Here is an 18,594-nt window from a genome sequence, read left to right on the forward strand (position 1 = left end):
TATTTATAAATGTATATTTAATATTGGTCAGTGTTCTGCATTAAATGCAGCTAATAGAGGTGATTTAGGTTGTCTTGAAGGGGCAGAACATGATGGTGATGATGATTTGGGGCTTGTGGGAGACAATGGGGGTGACTGTGGCTCAGTAGGTGGAGCCGTTAGCGGTTTGATCCCTGGAATGAGCCACATGCCGAAGTGTCCTTGAGCAAGAACCTGAATCTGTGACTATAAAACACTGAGTACCAATAGCCAATCACACTCACACTCACACCTAGGGCCAATCAACCTAACCAGCATGCTTCTGGAGGTTGGAGGAAACGCCAGAAAAGCGCTATATAAAAGCAAGACTATTTACCATTTATCATTACCAATAGACAATAGTTTGAATTACAGAGCTAACAAATGCTAACTAATATGAATGGTAACGTGAGAGAACCTGACTGCAGACGTCTCAGTACTAATGTAACATAACGGAATAATCTCTCGGTCAAACTCCGCTTCCAAAAACTCATTTGCTGCCTCCACAACCCAGTTAAAGTAAGAAAAAAAAAAAAAAAAAAAAAAATCTATTTGACAAAACTAGTGATGCAGTTAAGTCGTATTTCCCCCAGTCAGAGCCTCCTCTGTTACAGAGTCGAGACTTTTCCCCCTGACTCCTGAACGTCACTCAATCCAGGCAGACGCACGAATATTCACCGAGGCCACACGAGGAAAAGCAGCTTTTTGATAGGATGTTTTTCTTGTTCTTGAATACAAATAATTTGAAAACTGTTTGTTTGGAATAAGGATTTGTAAAAAAATATATATATATATATGTATATATATATTATCTGTGCCTTTCCAAATACCATATTCGGATTCAGCTCCACCTCGAAACCTCACTAACGACATTTTGTTACCAGACACAGAAGACACATGTCCATTTTGGTGGTAATGTTATGCCTGATCAGTGTGTATCTATATTCAGCTTTACAACAACAAAACTATGGGTAAAGTAAACAAAGTGACCTAACACAATCAGCGCAACAGAAACTTAAATACAAATGAAGTGCAAGGGGTTGTCAGATGAACATGACGTGTGGTTGACTGCAAAGAAAACTAACTGTGCTTTGTGGGTACGTGAAAGTTTAGTGTTGTGGAGAAGCCAGCCCACTTTGGTTGGTCACTAGACGATGCCACTAGCTGGGTAAAGGCAGTAACTTTGTTTGTGTGGTATGATGACCAGTTGCGTATCTATTATGTCATGTGTACTTGCTTTTATGCTTAGGTTTGCACATTTAGCTGCTGTTGTATGGCCTGAATGACACAGTTCACTTGAACTTGCTCTCTCTTTCACTTTTGAGTGACGTTGTTTCCACCTTGTGCCCCAACCGCAATCTGAAGCAGTTGAAGTTTTGTGTGACAACGTTGCATGTTGTTGCAACTTTGTCACACAAAAGACAGCTGAGTTTAAAACGGAGGTTGTGATGCTTCCGTTTTAGCATCAGTTTCTGTGAATACTAGCTTGTGGATATTTATTTGCCAAAAAGGACCCTGAAAAGGAGCCTTTTTATTTTTGCCATGCAGAATTTAAGATATTCTTATTTCCAAAAATACCTGACGCCACATGGAAAAGATATCCACCGGCTTTGTTAATTTATGTTTACCTTTCCCAGACTCAATGTTTTCACAAAATGGTTATAAATGTAACTGAGCGGATGACTGCTTGAAGGGGTCAAAAGTCACAAAAGCCTCTGCATGCATCTAATAAGTACTACATGTATTTCACTTCCAAACGCTAAAAAGAAGAAGAAAAAGAAAATTATTTTTGCTACAGACCACACGGCAGCTGAAGGTTGTGCAGAGCTTGCAGCAGATCTGCAGCAACTGGTCACACACACCTACACAGCACTTTACAACCTTTGCAGAAGTTAGCTGTGTTATATAAATGTATTATCGGTGACCGCATAGAATAGTTAATAATGCATCAAACAGAATATGGAAACCTGCTGTTTCATCGCAGACAAACCAGAATGAGGACAGTTGAACATTTTACATAGCACTTTGCAGTTGTTATTTGGTTTTCATTGATGGCCCCTCCCCCTCCCCGTCAGTTTTACATTTTGTCCTTGGAGCACTCTCAGTGATTTTAGTTTGTTCTTTAACGGCCTTTTAAATAAAATGAAATCAAATAAGATACTACTAGTTAACTTTTGTCAGATGAGCTTAAAACATGAACATGAAAGCAACTGTTTTTTTCATTTAGCTCTATGGGCTCTTGTGAAATATCTCACCTTCATGTTGCAACAGATATCTGTGAAAAGTTGATGACTAACTGCAGATGAAGTTTCCAGCTTCACCTTTCACAATCACGGGTGCTAAACTGCTATCACCATTGCAAATCTCGCATTTAACCACGGTGCTACAATATGAGAGCTGTCTGTGTCTTTAAAGCCCAGTGCGCTGAAAATTTAAGTAAGAGAATTTTTTACCTGCAGTACTATTCAGTTGCATGCAAACACAAATCTAGACATACGGCCAGTAACATAGTCATCAACTAAAAGAACTTTAAATGTAAGCCTGAGAGGTACAGCGAATGTTCATTGAACCATTGTTTTTATGTATAATTACGACACAGAAGGACACATCGGTTCTGCAAAATGATGCTAGTTACACAATTAATAAAATCGATAGCGAAATATTCACTTTTATCTTTAGCTTTTTCAGCATAGCAACACAAAACAAGCTAATATCAAAAACGGAACATACCACAATCTGCTTCCCTTCAAATTTATTTGGTGATGTAGCAAAGCTGCATAATTGGCGAAAATGCTCCACAAACTGGCACAAATGTAAAATATCTTGCTTAGACAAATGCAGATATTAGTAATGTTGTTTATCCTGTGAAACTGAAGTAACCTTAACCTGCACTGTATTATAATACTCACTTGTTTTGCATAAATTCGTGTTCCCCACCCTTTCAATAATCTAAAACTCCATTCATTGTCATTTTTGAACCCCGACATTCTCCATCTATTTCATGTTTCATGGTTCTCCTTTACTTACACCTGTAATGCATATGCAACCATGTCAAAACCTTAAGCAACAACACAACACCAATGTTCCTTCATTTTGGAATGTGACAGTCTTGATAAATCATCGTTTTCAGCTCAAGATTTTAACATTGATGTTCACATCATCCTAGCTCTGAAAGTAATGGGTATACTGTACATACTTTAAACCTAACCCTTAAAGGCCTTTCATTTGTGTAGATTGGTGTCCTAGGAGAAAACACTGATTTGCTTTCTCACTTTCTTTCTATTTAGTTGCGAAAGCCAAATACTTAGATTGACATGAGTGAGAGCAACCAGCAGGTTAACACTGAGTTTATTTGTGTTCTGTTGTTTATTTTCATTTCACATCTCTGTTGTCTCAGTTTCATAAACCGAAAACAAAAAACAAAAACAAAAAAAAACAAACAAACAAAAAAAAAAACGCATAGAGGCCTTTCATTTGTGTGGATTGGTGTCCTAAGAGAAAACAGTGATTTAGTTCAACAAGCGACTGACAAAGTGAATAGAACAAGGCAGTACTATAAAGACATAACAATCCCAAAACATTAAATCACTCAGCATTGCTTTTTCTTCAGAATGTCTTTGACCCACGGGAGGAATTTTGATATGTCCGTATAGACGTTGGGCACATCTGGGTAGTCACAGTTGGACTTATTGTTAAAGGAAACAATACCGACTGCCACCTTGCCCTTGTACACCAGAGGGCCTCCAGAATCACCCTGCAAGAAGAAAATGTTTTAACTGGTATTTCACCAATAATGAACCATGTTTTGTATGAGAGGATAGAAATCCTACCTGACAAGCTCCTTTGTTTATTTTGTATCCACCGGCACAGATAACATTAGCAGGAAGTTTATCCCACAACTTCTGACATGTTTGCCAGCCTACGATGGGAACATCCACCACTTGCAGCTCGTCAACCATTTGACCACGGGTTTGTGTGTACCCCCATCCAGCTACCGTGCACACTTTTTTTTCTTTCAGGGGCTTTTGATCAGTTGGAAGTTTAATTGGCTTGATTGATTTTTTGCCCAGACGAGCTTTCCTAGACAGCTGGAGACAAAATTAAAAATGCATGGGATTGACTTCTTTCACTTCACATTATACATTTTTTTAGTGTATATACACACATGTAAATACACACGTAAATACACACTTATAAAAAAGCCGGTATAAGCAACAAGCAGCAACAGTAGAGATCAATGTGCACATGCATGAACATTGTCTCACTTTACCTGACTGAGTTTCAACCAGCTGCTGAGGAAGAGTTGTCATTCTTACTTTAGTAACTGTGACAGTACAATAGTGTAAAAATACCATGTAACAAGTACGAGCAGGTCAATCAAAATCATCCTTGAAATAAAAAATAGTATTATAGCATCAAAATATTCTTCTTAAAGTGATGTTGAAAGTAAATGCAATAGCATGTAGGGTGCATCATTTTAGAGCCACTTATAATATTGGATTGTAATTACTGATTCAATAATGTAATGACGCATGTATTGTTGAAGCTGGAGCAAAATGTAATCACATTGCTGTATACATGGCTGAACAGCCTAATCTAAAATAAAATAGCATAATTGATTAGTTGGCTATTGTTTCATATTAATAATCTGTCTGCAGCTTTAATGTAAATGTAGCACCACAGAGAGAGACTACATTAAAAGAACATATTACATTAGAGTTTTTAACACAGTTTAAGACCGTAATGCTTCATTTTTACTCTAAAAGCGACCAATATCCACTGAGACTCTGAGGTTGATGAGGTTCTGACTTACTTTGAGGAGCATGATGTCATTCCCAGATGACATTGTTTTATAAGAAGGGTGTTTGCACCTCTTTGTGACACTGTATCTCATCGTGGCATCATCAACTTTCTTGAGATTGTGCGTTCCCAGAACAACACTTGTAGGATTCCTGCACCAACAATCATTTCAAGACCACTTAACTTCAATTACCCTCTGTGGTAACACTTTCTATGAAGGTTGTATTTATAATGCCCTATGAATGCACTCATAATGTTTTATAAGGTGTCTATAAAGCATTATAATGGTCATTATTACCATCTATACATATTCACAAGTCATTATAACCAACTTCTGATGCATTATGACAACTGATTATGAATGATTATAATTTAAATCTAAATAGTGCATTATAAATATGTCAGTATCTGCCTAGTCACTTGTTAGTTTTATAATGAATCATAACTACTTTGCTTTGCTAAATGTACATAGTGATGCATAATGAGTTTTGACTTCGCCTATAGTGCTTTATATCTGTAGTTATAAGTATATGTAATAAAGTTATAATAATGTATACATCTCCCTACAGCACACACTTATAAACATCTATGCAATATCATAAGTGCTATTTGTCAGCGCTAAGTAAAGTGACAAGAATATGACACTATTATTAACAGATATAAGTTACTATGAGTAATTAAAAGGTGCAATGAACTAAGTCCTGAGTCTGGCATCTTTACCCCATATGCACAATGTTAATATCATAGGTGTTATTTGTCAGCTTTAGGTAAATTAGAGCAAATGAAATGCCTGGAGAGTAAAGACAAAAGGAATGCATTTAGTTCACTTTATTTTCATTTAAACCAACACACATAATCAGAATGATTATCAATGCTCTGAGCACATTACACAAACACATGAAACACGTGAAACGTAAAAGTGGCACAGCATGGTCCTAGAGATGTGTCTCTTAAAAGTGCCTTTGGGTTGGTGAGGTGATTCAGGGTCAGAGGTCAGGAGATGGTTTGACAGCAACTACAAGAAGAACAGAGGGAAATCTTTAGTGCTCTAGCTGGGTTTGTTTTTTTATGCAGAAAGGTTTGATTGAAAACACATAAGCAGATCACGTGTTTTTGTTTGAAGCAGCCTAATGAGACATTATGTTACCGCATATCATGCAGGCAGCGCAGATTACCCGTAGATGGTTTAAGCTAGCTACACGAAAGTTACCAGACACGGCTATTTTTAATTCACAAATTAGATCATTTTCATATTCTTGCGTTTAATGATTGAAACCATTCGAAATCATTGCTTTAATATGTAAACGATGTGCTTCATGTAAGCAAAGTAAGGCTTTAGCTCACAAAACACTAGCAGGACAGAGAGACAACATACCTGTCCTGGAGAGGACTCAGAGGAGAAAGGAAAGAAAACCCGCTTTACGACTAGTACATACAGTCAGTGCTTTACGACAGTGGGTGGAGCTGGGGACGGAGGTGGGTGGGTGGGGTCAGAGGTCTGGGGTCATGGACTAAGGAATGACATTTCTACAATAATAATAATATAAATAAAAACGATATTAAAATAATATCTGACGGCATTCAATAAATGCGGACATTTCTAGCGATCATGTATAAGAGACCGATATAACAAATAACCATTAATTTTTTTTTCGAATCTCAAATGCCGAATCCTGCAGCAAAATTGACGTTACATTAAAAACCGAAATAAGACCATTACAAATCTAGTCTAAATGAAATAAAATCAAACCTCTTCATTTCGCAGTGTCACATTGACAGTCGTCCTCACGAAATAACTTCCAGTTGAAATACATCAGTTCGTTTCGAGCGGCATGAAAATTTGAGAAAAATCGGAAGGCACCAAACGATAGATACATTTTTGTGACAGTTTCACATCCACCGTGACACCGCTTCTTTATACAGGATCGCTAGAAATGTCAGCATTTATTGAATGCCGTCAGATATTATTTTAATAGCGTTTTTATTTATATTATTATTATTGTAGAAATGTCATTCCTTAGTCCATGACCCCAGACCTCTGACCCCACCCACCTCCCTCCTCAGCTCCACCCACTGTCGTAAAGCATTGACTGTATGTACTAGTCGTAAAGCGGCTTTTCTTTCCTTTCTCCGCTGAGCCCTCTCCAGGACAGGTAGGTTGTCTCTCTGTCCTGCTAGTGTTTTGTGAGCTAATGCCTTACTTTGCTTACATGAAGCACATCGTTTACATACTAAAGCAATGATTTCGAATGGTTTCAATCATTAAACGCAAGAATATGAAAATGATCTAATTTGTGAATTAAAAATAGCTGTGTCTGGTAACTTTCCTCTAGCTAGCTTAAGCCATCTATGGGTAATCTGCACTGCCTGCACTACATGCGGCAACATAATGTCTCATTAGGCTGCTTTAAACAAAAACACGTGATCTGCTTGTGTGTTTTCAATCAAACCTTTCTGCATAAAAACAAACCCAGCTAGAGCACTAAAGATTTGCCTCTGTTCTTCTTGTAGTTGCTGTCAAACCATCTCCTGACCTCTGACCCTGAATCACCTCACCAACCCAAAGGCACTTTTAAGATCCACATCTCTAGGACCACGGCGTGCCACTTTTGTGGCCTGTTTCATGTGTTTGTGTAATGTGCTCAGAGCATTGATAATCATTCTGATTATGTGTGTTGGTTTAAATGAAAATAAAGTGAACTAAATGCATTCCTTTTGTCTTTACTCTCCAGGCACCTCATTTGCACTAATTTACCTAAAGCTGACAAATAACACCTATGATATTAATATTGTGCATATGGGATAAAGATGCCAGACTCAGGACTTAGTTCATTGCACCTTTTAATTACTCATAGTAACTTATATCTGTTAATAATAGTGTCAAATTCTTGTCACTTTAGCGCTGACAAATAGCACTTATGATATTGCATAGCTGTTTATAACTGTGCTGTAGGGAGATGTATACATTATTATAACTTTATTACATATACTTATAACTACAGATATAAAGCACTATAGGCGAAGTCAAAACTCATTATGCATCACTATGTACATTTAGCAAAGCAAAGTAGTTATGATGCATTATAAAACTAACAAGTGACTAGGCAGATACTGACATATTTATAATGCACTATTTAGATTTAAATTATAATCATTCATAATCAGTTGTCATAATGCATCATGAAGTTGGTTATGACGACTTGGTAATAATGACCATTATAATGCTTTATAGAAACCTTATAAAACATTATGAGTGCATTCATAGGGCATTATAAATACAACCTTCATAGAAAGTGGTACCAGTCCTGTCATATGTAAATGAAAGAGAATAAATGAACAGCAGGTCACTCACCACTCGTCACAGTGTGCAGCAGTCATTACAAAGTCCTCGCTGACGAGAAATCCTCCACATTTGTGACCTTTGTCGGTCTGGACTGATGCCATATACTTCATTGAGGATTTCTTTGCCTTTTTACCGTTTATTATTTCACTGCCAAGTGCTGTAAACAAATGAAAGTAAAGACATGACGTGTCATGTGTACATCACATTATAAGAAACACAATTTGCAAACTTACCATTTTGTCTGAGACAAATCAGAACAAGAATCATCAAGAATGTGTTCAGGACATCCATTATGCTGGGAGGACAACTACAATAGTCTTTCAGGAGGAGAGTTTACACTTTATATAGCACTTTTCAACTCGTCTGTGGTTTTAATCTACCGCACCCGCACCTTCCCCTCACCCTCTTCATGAAGATTAGTTTCCATTTGGCTGTGCATGTTGTCTTCATCTCTCTTTCTGTGGTTGTAATTTTTCTTTCTTGTACTCCTGTGTATGACCATTAGGATGCTACTAAGAGAAGTTACTAAGAAGTTTGTTGCATGGAATTAAGAATAAATAAGTATGTAAACTCGTTCTTTCATTTGTTGTTTTTCCCAGCAGTGTGGGGTTCATGTGAAACATCACACATTGATGGTACACGAAAAATCTGTGAAAACTAGATGACTAAACCAAACCATGGTTTGCAGCTCCATCTATTACAGGTGCTAAAACTTTTACAGCTGTCCAACACAATAAAATAATGTCAGAAACTGAACATATCTCACCCTGGATTTTCAAAATTAGCTTAGTTATGAAGCACAGCTGCTATATACATCTGGAAACTGAAAGACCAGATAAGAAAATTGTAAAGATGCTGTACACTCTCTAATACCCTATGGACAAGAATGATTTTTAATGTTGACAACTCTGATTAGACTTTCACTTGAGGATTTTATCAATGACTTTTTGACCAGAATTATGTCCAAATATGACGGGATTTGTCTGCTGGGCTATTTAATCATTGGCTGAAGACTAAATCTGCATAGACATGCACTAGATCTTGTTTTATTGTATAGTCTGTTTTTAACATTAAAGTATGCAATGCAGTTTTCTCCTATCACATGCCTGTTTAATGTGAAATCCCTCCCTCCTGTCTTCTTAAACCTAATGCATCATATTTTAACCCCTCCAGTGCTGTACGCTACTCTGCCTTTGTTTAGATATTGTTGAAACTGAGTTTTTAACCTCACAGCCTTCCAAAACTAAACCTGAACCAGCTTTTTGTCGACATAGAAAGCACAGAAAATCACTGAAAAAACAAACAAAACAACAACAGCAACAAAAAACACTGGTTCAGACAACTCTGCAATCCGTGTGCATTAATCAAAGCATCCGGTAGTTTAGGTTGTACCTGTCTTGAAGGAGTTTCTTTGATGGACTCTATGAGTCTATATCCTCCTCAGGATCCCTTTCTTGTGGAGTCCATCAGGACTCTATTCTCGAGCCTTTCCTATTCTCTTTATACAGGTTACCATAGGGTTCTAATTTAGGATGCAGAGACCTGTACTCTATTGTTATGCAGATGACATTCAGCTTTACATGGCCATCAAGTGAAATAGAAAGAGGGCAATTTATGAATACCATTGTTGGAGTCTTCGCTCATTTTGAAATTTCTAAACTTCAATGAGGGTAATCTGAGGTCTTGATATTTGGAGCTTGTGAGGTTCTTTTTATGGACTTGAGTTCCCTATGTCATATATACAACCCACTGTTAAAAATCTGGGTGTGATACTGGACAGTGAGTTTAAAGAGGTCAAGTCAAATTTCTTCCAGTTAAGGCCCTTTTCTTATATCAAGTCTTTATTTCTCTTTTAAAGATTTTGAAAAAGCATTATATGTTTTCATAGAGTCCTGTGTATTTTTATTACCCTGCATGCTGTGTGCTAGGTCTTTTGAGAGATGCCTTTATATATTTTCAAAAAAATAAAAATAAAAAAAGCGTCCCTCTCACCCTTATGGGGTGGTATCTGTGTCATCCTCAAGCTCGGGTCCTCTGCCAGAGGCCTGGGAGTTTGAGGGTTCTGTGCTCTATCGTAGCTGTTCCTAGGACTGGACTGAGGCTTCAGGTGTTGTTCCTGGGATCTGTTGGAGCTACTCTCCCAGTTTGGGTCACTGCCCCAAGTGCTCCTATTACCATGGGGACCACACTCGCCTTAACCTTCCGCATCCGTTCCAGCTGCTCTTTCAACCCTTGGTACTTATAAACCTTTTTGTGTTCCTTCTTTCTGATGTTGGCATCAGCTGGTGTCGCCACAACTATCACCACCACTCTCTTCTGCTCTTTGTCCAACAGCACTATGTCCAGTTGGTTAGCCAGGACCTGTTTGTCAGTGTGGAAGCTGAAGGCCCACAGAACCTGGACCCTGTTGTTCTCAGCCACCTTCTGTGATACAGCCAATTGGGCCTTGAGTACTTCTATTCCATACTGAGTGCAGATGTTCCTGTGCACTATCCCGGCCATTTCGTTGTGCCTCTCCATGAATACTGACTTGGCTAGCATCTTACATCCTGCTACTATGTGCTGGACTGTCTCAGGGGCATCTTTACAGCCTACACCTTGGATCTGATCTACTCTGGTAGATCTGGCATCTGTGCCTCTTGGAGAACATCTTGATTTTTCCCCCTGGTCTCTGACTCCTTGGTGTATCTCTTTAACCGGGCGGTCAGAGCTGTTAGTCTCTGTGTGGCAGATTCATGTGCTTCATTAATGGAGACCTTGTTGTACTTCCTGGGTTCCCCTTAATTCACCATGTTGCCTTTCTGCAACTCTGCTAGCTGACTGACTTCTCTCTGTGTTGCCTTTATCTTGGCCTCTAACCATACCTTTTATGTATCTTCTATGAACTCCTATGCACTTTGTTCACCTTTTGTTGTTTTTAAATGTGCTCTATGTATAAAAATATCATTGACATCATGTTAAAGAAATGCAAATATGGAGTAGTAGTGTCTGACGTTGCTGCTGATCCAGACAGCTTTCTTTCTTTCGATTTAGTTGTGAAAGCCAAATAAGTAGATTGACATGAGTAAGGGCAACCAGCAGTTTAACACTGAGTTTATTTCTGTTCTGTTGTTTGTTTTTATTTCACATATTCTGTTGTCTCAGTTTCATAAACCCAAAACCAAAAAAAAAAGAGAGAAAAAAAAACGCATAGAGGCCTTTCATTTGTGTGGATTGGTGTCCTAAGCAAAAACAGTGATTTAGTTCAACAAGTGACTGACAAAGCTGACAAAGTGAATAGAACAAGGCAGTACTATAAAGACATAACAATCCCAAAACATTAAATCACTCAGCATTGCTTTTTCTTCAGAATGTCTTTGACCCAAGGGAGGAATTTTGATATGTCCGTATAGACGTTGGGCACATCTGGGTAGCTACAGTTGGACTTTTTGTTAAAGGAAACAATACCGACTGCCACCTTGCCCTTGTACACCAGAGGGCCTCCAGAATCACCCTGCAAGGAGAAAATATTTTAACTGGTATTTCACCAATAATGAACCATGTTTTGTAAGAGAGGATGGAAATCCTACCTGACAAGCTCCTTTGTCTGTTCTGTATCCACCGGCACAGATAACATTATCAGGAAGTTTAGGCCACGACTTCTGACATGTTTGCCGGCCTATGATGGGAACATCCACCACTTGCAGCTCATCAGCCATTTGACCACGGGTTTTTGTGTACCCCCATCCAGCTACCGTGCACACTTTTTTTTCTTTCAGGGGCTTTTGATCAGTTGGAAGTTGAATTGGCTTGATTGATCCTTTTTTGCCCAGACGAGCTTTCCTAGACAGCTGGAGACAAAATTAAAAATGCATGGGATTGACTTCTTTCATTTCACATTATGCATTATTTTTTAGTGTATATACACACATGCCCGTATAAGCAGCAAGTTGACAATATGTGTATGTTGTAACATACATCAATGAGATGTGCACATGCATTTTATTATTATTATTATTTTTTTTTTTTTTGATTTACTATATTGATCCCCGAGGATCAATATAGTATATATTATATATATAGTATAGAATATATTCCCCGAGGGGAAATTATGTCCTGCTGTTTGACCCATCCATTTGTTCACACACAGTAATGTGTACAGTTGGAGCAGTGGGCAGCGGCCCTCTGGTGGGTGTGCCCGGGGAGCATATTAGGGGTTAGGTGCTTGCTCAGGGCACCACAGCCGTGCCTCTCACCACTGCGCCACAGGCCCCAGCATGAACACTGTCACACTTTAACCGTGACACTACAAAAAAAAAAAAAATACACTGTTACAAATACAAGTGGGTCATTCAAAATCATCCTCAGATTGAAGTAAAAAAGTATCATAGCATCAAAATATACTTAAAGTAATGCTGAAAGTAAAAACGTTATGATGTAGGGTGCTCCATTTCAGAGCCACTGTTACGGTCCTAGTGCCATTTGTATTAGTTTGTTGTGGTGTGTGTTTGTGTGTCTCTCTCTCCACTCTCCTTCCTCCAGGTGAGCACCTCTCCTCCGATCGGCAGCTGATTCTACTCAGGTAATCAGCTGATAATGGTTCAAGAGTGGAGGAGTGGTGCAACCGGTAGAGAGAGAAACGGTGGACCGCAGTGGTGGAAGTGTGAGGCTGGCGTTGCTCGACAGTTTGTTGCTACTTACTTGATGGTGACGTACCGAATACTCTTTTCAGTGGAAAAGAGGGTGGCTCATCTGTTTCGTTTCTTTACCCATGTGTGGTGGTTTTTGGTTGGTTTTGGTTTTCGGTTAACCCAGCGTCTTTGTTCCCCCCAGGTGTGGTGGTGTCTTTAGTTAAACGATTCCACTGGTGATTCAGATGGTTTATTTCCCCCCAAGAGTGGTGGTGCTTTGAGTTTGTTGGTGGTTGTTGGTTCTGGCCTGGTTTACGGCCAGCATCTTCCGTTAAGGTTTTCGAAATATTCTAAATAAAGATTTATTTTACACAAAGTATCCAGTCTCTGTGTCGTTTTCCTATCCCGGGAACTATTTTTCTTTTGTTTTCCTCTCTTCGTCCCCTCAGTTAACACCTCAGGAAGTAACAGCCACTTATAATATTGGATTGTAATTATTGATTCAATAATGTAATGACGTGCGTATTGTTGAAGCTGGAGCAAAATGTAATCACATTGCTGTATACATGGCTGAACAGCCTAATCTAAAATAAAATGGCATAATTGATTAGTTGGCTATTGTTTCATATTAATAATCTGTCTGCAGCTTTAATGTCAATGTAGCACAACGGAGAGAGACTACATTAAAAGAACATATTACATTAGAGTTTTTAACACAGTTTAAGACCGTTATGCTTCATTTTTACTCTAAAAGCGACCAATATCCACTGAGACTCTGAGGTTGATGAGGTTCTGACTTACTTTGAGGAGCATGATGTCATTCCCAGTTGCAGTTGTTTTATAAGAAGGGTGTTTACACCTCTTCACACTGTATCTCATCGTGGCATCATCAACCTTCTTGAGATTGTGCGTTCCCAGAACAACACTTGTAGGATTCCTGCACCAACAATCATTTCAAATCACTCAAGTTTTATTATATGTAAATGAAAAATTGATCAGAGATTAAACTATAGGTCACTCACCACTTGTCACAGTGTGCAGCAGTCATTACAAAGTCCTCGCTGACAAGAAATCCTCCACATATGTGACCTTTGTCAGTCTGGACCGATGCCATATACTTCATTGAGGATTTCTTTGCCTTTTTACCGTTTATTATTTCACTGCCAAGTGCTGTAAACAAATAGGGGGAAAAGTAAAGACATCACGTGTCATGTGTACATCACATTATAAGAAACACAATGTGCAAACTTACCATTTTGTCCGAGACAAATCAGAACAAGAATCATCAAGAATGTGTTCAAGACATCCATTATGCTGGGAGGACAACTACAATAGTCTTTCAGGAGGAGAGTTTAGCACTTTATATAGCGCTTTTCAACTCGTCTGTGGTTTTAATCTACCGCACCCGCATCTTCCCCTCACCCTCTTCATGAAGATTAGTTTCCATTTGGCTGTGCATGTTGTCTTCATCTCTCTTTCTGTGGTTGTAATTTTTTTTTCTTGTACTCCTGTGTATCACTAAGAAAAGTTACTAAGAAGTTTGTTGCATGGAATTAAGAATAAATAAGTATGTAAACTCGTTCTTTTATTTGTTGTTTTTCCCAGCAGTGTGGGGTTCATGTGAAACATCACACATTGATGGTACATGAAAAATCTGTGAAAACAAGATGACTACTTGGAATCATGATTTCCAGCTCCATCTATCACATTTTTTCCATTACTATTGCTAAAGATTTTACAGCCGTGCAACAAAGTAAAATAATGTCAGAAACTGGACATACCTTGGATTCTTAAAATTTGCTTGGTAATGTGAAGAAATCTGCAAAGAATTTGTGACATTGCTGTTGATGTGGACAGCTTTCTTTCTTCATATTTAATTGTGAAAGCCAAGTAACTAGATTGACATGAGTAAGAGCAACCAGCAGTTTAACATTCAGTTTATTTCTTTTCATTTCATCTGTCTGACACCTTCTTAAACCCAAAACCCAAAACCAGCATGTTTGCATGTGAAACAAATTTGAGATTGCTTTGTGACGATTATGCGGGACGTTTGACAAACCACTGAAACCATTGTTTCAAGCAGCACTGATGTTCACATTGTCCCGGTTTTAAAACTGTAACACTGCAGTTTAAATTAGCATTGCACTGCTTTTTAACGGACACACGTTTATCTTATCTTTTTGCCTGTGAATACTGTAGGTAGAGCACCTTCACTTAGCATGGTGCCTGCTGATTGTGAATGTTCAATCTGAACTGTGAAGTTCATGATGCAGCTCACAACAGCAACATTATCAGCAGTTATACATACTTTGAACTTAGAGGCGGTGTGAATATTTAGTTGAATACTTGCATTAAGTGATTGTCCCAAGACTTCTAGGGTCCTAAGTATTTATCAAAGTACCGTGAAATTAATTTGGCAAAACTCAAGTCATTGGGGGTATTTCTGTGCAACTGTGAAATATATGTAATGAGGAGATCAGGCCTAAATGCAGGAACACATAATTAAACAAGGCAGGTTAAAATAAGAAAGTTCAGTTTAATGTTGTTTGCAAGGCAAAAACAAAAAGTGCTGTGGAGTGAAGCAGGATAATCCAAATGATTCAAAACAGGACACAACACTGAAAACAAGGGACTCACAGGCAGGGAAATCATCAAGAGAAGAACACAGGGAAATTTTCACTCTTTATTCTGCTTTTCATGATTTTTGAATCGTTCCTCAACAGTTTTTGTGTGTGTGTTTGTGTCAGGCTGCATCCAACTGGGGGTGGCTGCTGCCATCATCATTGCTGTGGGTTGGGGGCGTCTGGTCTGGTTGCAACAATCTGGTCTAGGTGTGTGGTACATATCTAAGTAACTTCCACACTAATGCCTGGTCCAGAAGCTTCCCAGCAGACAATTGTATTATACGCTGAGAGAACATCACACTACTGAATGAGAACCAAACTTTAAGTATACGGTGGAGGGAGGAAAACATTTCTGTGCATGTGCAGCTATTCAGAAATGTGGATGAGGAAATGAATGTTGGACCAGTCACAGTTGTAGAGGTCTGCGTCACTCTGTGTTGTCACATTTCCACTGGGGGCCAGGAAGGGGGGTGGAGATCCGGTGCAGAAACATAAATCTAGAGTTAGACTAGGCAGTACTGCTTCAACCAAAATTCTAAAGCATTAAATCACTCAGCATTGTTTCTTCTTCAGAATGTCTTTGATCCAAGGGAGGAATCTTGATATGTCCGTATAGACGTTGGGCACGTCTGGGTAGCTACAGTTTGAGTCCCTGTTAAAGGAAACAATACCAACGGCCATCTTGCCCTTGTACACCAGAGGGCCTCCAGAATCACCCTGCAAGGAGAAAATGTTTTAGCCACTGTCTCACTACTAAGAAACCACATTTTCCATCAGAGGATCAAAATCCTACCTGACAAAATCCTTTTTTGGTGCTTCCACCGGCACAGATAACATTAGCAGGAAGTTTACGCCACCACTTCCGACATGTATGCCCGCCTACGATGGGAACATCCACCACTTGCAGCTCATCAACCGTTTGACCACGGGTTTGTGTGGACCCCCATCCAGCTACCGTGCACTTTTTGTTTTCTTTCAGGGGCTTTTGATCAGTTGGAAGTTGAATTGTCTTGATTGATTCTTTTTTGCCTAGATGAGCTTTCCTAGACAGCTGGAGACATGAAAGAAAAATTGCATGAAATTGCCTTTTCATCCGACAGTCTTCAAGTGTGATGGTTTTTGTATAAATAGATCCAGCTGTTGTGAGTAAAGCAGTTAATAAATCAATATTATCCTTAACTATGAAAATTACTGAAAGTCCATAACTTCACATTATATATTTTGCATTCGTTTTTAATGTGTGCATTACATTTTTACTATAAAAATGCCTGATATGTATTGAGACTGAAAAGGTGTCTACTTACTTTGAGGAGCATGATGTCATTTGCTACTGTCGTTTCATTATAGGAAGGGTGTTTGCACCTCTTTGTGACACTGTATCTCATTGTAGAATCATCAACCTTCTTGAGATTGTGGGTTCCCAGAACAACACTTGTAGGATTCCTGCACCAACAATCATTTCAAATCACTTAAATTTTATTATATGCAAAAGGAAATTGATCAGAGAATAAACTATAGGTCACTCACCACTTGTCACAGTGTGCAGCAGTCATTACAAAGTCCTCACTGACAAGAAATCCTCCGCATATGTGACCATTGCTGTTCTGAACCGATGCCATATACTTCATTGAGGATTTCTTTGCCTTTTTACCGTTTATTATTTCACTGCCAAGTGCTGTTAACAAAATGACAATCTAAAGACACAATTTCTGCTAATCACTTATTTGATTTGAGTATAACAAAATAAAAAAAAACAATATGTAAACTTACCAGTTTGACCGAGACAAACCAAAAGCAACAGGACATGCATTATGCTGTTAGGTCAAGTCAGGAAGACTTCACAACTCTTTACTCACCGGTCTGTGGTTTTCATATACTGCAGCATCACTTCCCCTTACTCTCTTTATGACGCATATTTTCATCTTAATTGTTCATTATTGTCCTCTTTCTGGCGCCTTCTGTGATTGTATTTTGTTCTTTCTGGCATATCAGTATGACACCACTACGAGAATGATTGTTGGATAGGTTGAATTAGAATGCAAAAGTGTCTGGGGTCTTGCTGCAACAGGGGGTGACTAACTGAAACCACAGCTTCCCCTGTACTGTCACAGGTGCCGAACTGCACTAAATTGCAAGGTTCAATATCCTAATGTTACATTTGTTTTAGATTTCTATTTCTTCAGATCTTCGTTGGTTGAGGGACAGAATATTGATGTGTCAGTGTAGATGTTGTGGAAAAAAGTTATTTCTGGAACATGAAATGGTCAAGATTGCAGCAACAGTAATCTTTGACATGTGGTACATCTACGTCTGAGTAGTCACAGCGAAACTTTCAGTCAGTTGCTGCTCTCTCCTTGCACATTTGAGAACCTACAGTATCACTCAGGGGGTTGGGGTTAGGGTGTTGTAAATATGTGTAACTCAGGCTTGGTTCAGTACTTCTTGATACCCAGCAGAGAGGGCCAGAGTTCACTGGAAAACATTTGAAGTTGCTAAAATGCTGATGCTCTGTGGCCATCAGAGGGCGGCACCTCCCCAATTTGAGGTACAAATTGAGCTGTTCTACCACTCTGATAAAGCCTCTCCTCTTTTTTTTTTTTTTTTTAAGAAAAACCATACTTCGTGTCATCATTTTACAAATGATGTATTTAATCTATAGTCCAACTATGCAGACATTTATCAAGCTGCTTAGGAACATAGATACTATTCAATGAACTGAAGAAGCTCCCATATAACATTCTTTGACACCATTTCCATCTCAGTTGTAATGGTGAATATTATTTGCTGCTACCTAACAGTGGTCTGAGTGAGGCTGAGGCCAGGACAGGAGAACTCTTAGGAAATATAACTACTGTTGTGATTCCTCAATCTTTCTTCTTTTAGTCTGATAGTGGGTAGATAATGGGTCATTGCTGTAATACATGGATGATTTTCTGATAATATACAAAGGTTACAGACCACGAGTAGGTTACCGTCGGTCTTATAGTTTAATCTTCCACCTTAGATGGGACTAACACCTCACTAGAAGGCACTCGGTCAACACTTCACCTTGTCTGAGTCTGTCCACAAATCCATTCACAGTGCACAAGTGAATTAACATAATTTTACTTTTTGTCTTTTTTTTCTTGTTTTTAATCCACAGTTTCAGCAAAGAATTGAGTGGAAGGATTTACCGTCCTTAAACTTTCCATTCAGTGTC

At 38.7% G+C, this 18,594-nt stretch overlaps 3 protein-coding genes across 3 annotated transcripts; all 3 read right to left on the reverse strand.

Annotated features, from left to right (window-relative positions):
• Positions 1–3,339: 3,339 nt before the first annotated feature.
• Positions 3,340–8,624, reverse strand: LOC125008858 (granzyme B-like). Its single transcript, XM_047586189.1, has 5 exons — positions 8,395–8,624; positions 8,171–8,318; positions 4,832–4,970; positions 3,849–4,106; positions 3,340–3,772 (listed from the first exon to the last, which is right to left on the reverse strand). Exons 1-5 carry the CDS (start codon positions 8,450–8,452, stop codon positions 3,608–3,610), a joined length of 768 nt encoding a protein of 255 aa, XP_047442145.1. The 5' UTR covers positions 8,453–8,624; the 3' UTR covers positions 3,340–3,607.
• Positions 8,625–11,235: 2,611 nt separating this feature from the next.
• Positions 11,236–14,175, reverse strand: LOC125008859 (granzyme-like protein 1). The gene is made up of 5 exons (XM_047586190.1): positions 14,024–14,175; positions 13,794–13,941; positions 13,573–13,708; positions 11,731–11,991; positions 11,236–11,654 (listed from the first exon to the last, which is right to left on the reverse strand). The coding sequence occupies exons 1-5, from the start codon at positions 14,079–14,081 to the stop codon at positions 11,490–11,492; spliced, it is 768 nt and encodes a 255-aa protein (XP_047442146.1). The 5' UTR covers positions 14,082–14,175; the 3' UTR covers positions 11,236–11,489.
• Positions 14,176–15,288: 1,113 nt separating this feature from the next.
• Positions 15,289–17,421, reverse strand: LOC125008857 (mast cell protease 1A-like). The gene is made up of 5 exons (XM_047586188.1): positions 17,252–17,421; positions 16,923–17,089; positions 16,700–16,838; positions 16,189–16,446; positions 15,289–16,112 (listed from the first exon to the last, which is right to left on the reverse strand). Exons 1-5 carry the CDS (start codon positions 17,315–17,317, stop codon positions 15,948–15,950), a joined length of 795 nt encoding a protein of 264 aa, XP_047442144.1. The 5' UTR covers positions 17,318–17,421; the 3' UTR covers positions 15,289–15,947.
• Between the last annotated feature and the right edge of the window lie 1,173 nt (positions 17,422–18,594).

The sequence above is a fragment of the Mugil cephalus genome, chromosome 6, assembly GCF_022458985.1.
Source record: "Mugil cephalus isolate CIBA_MC_2020 chromosome 6, CIBA_Mcephalus_1.1, whole genome shotgun sequence".
In the NCBI taxonomy this organism is placed as follows: Eukaryota; Metazoa; Chordata; class Actinopteri; order Mugiliformes; family Mugilidae; genus Mugil; species Mugil cephalus.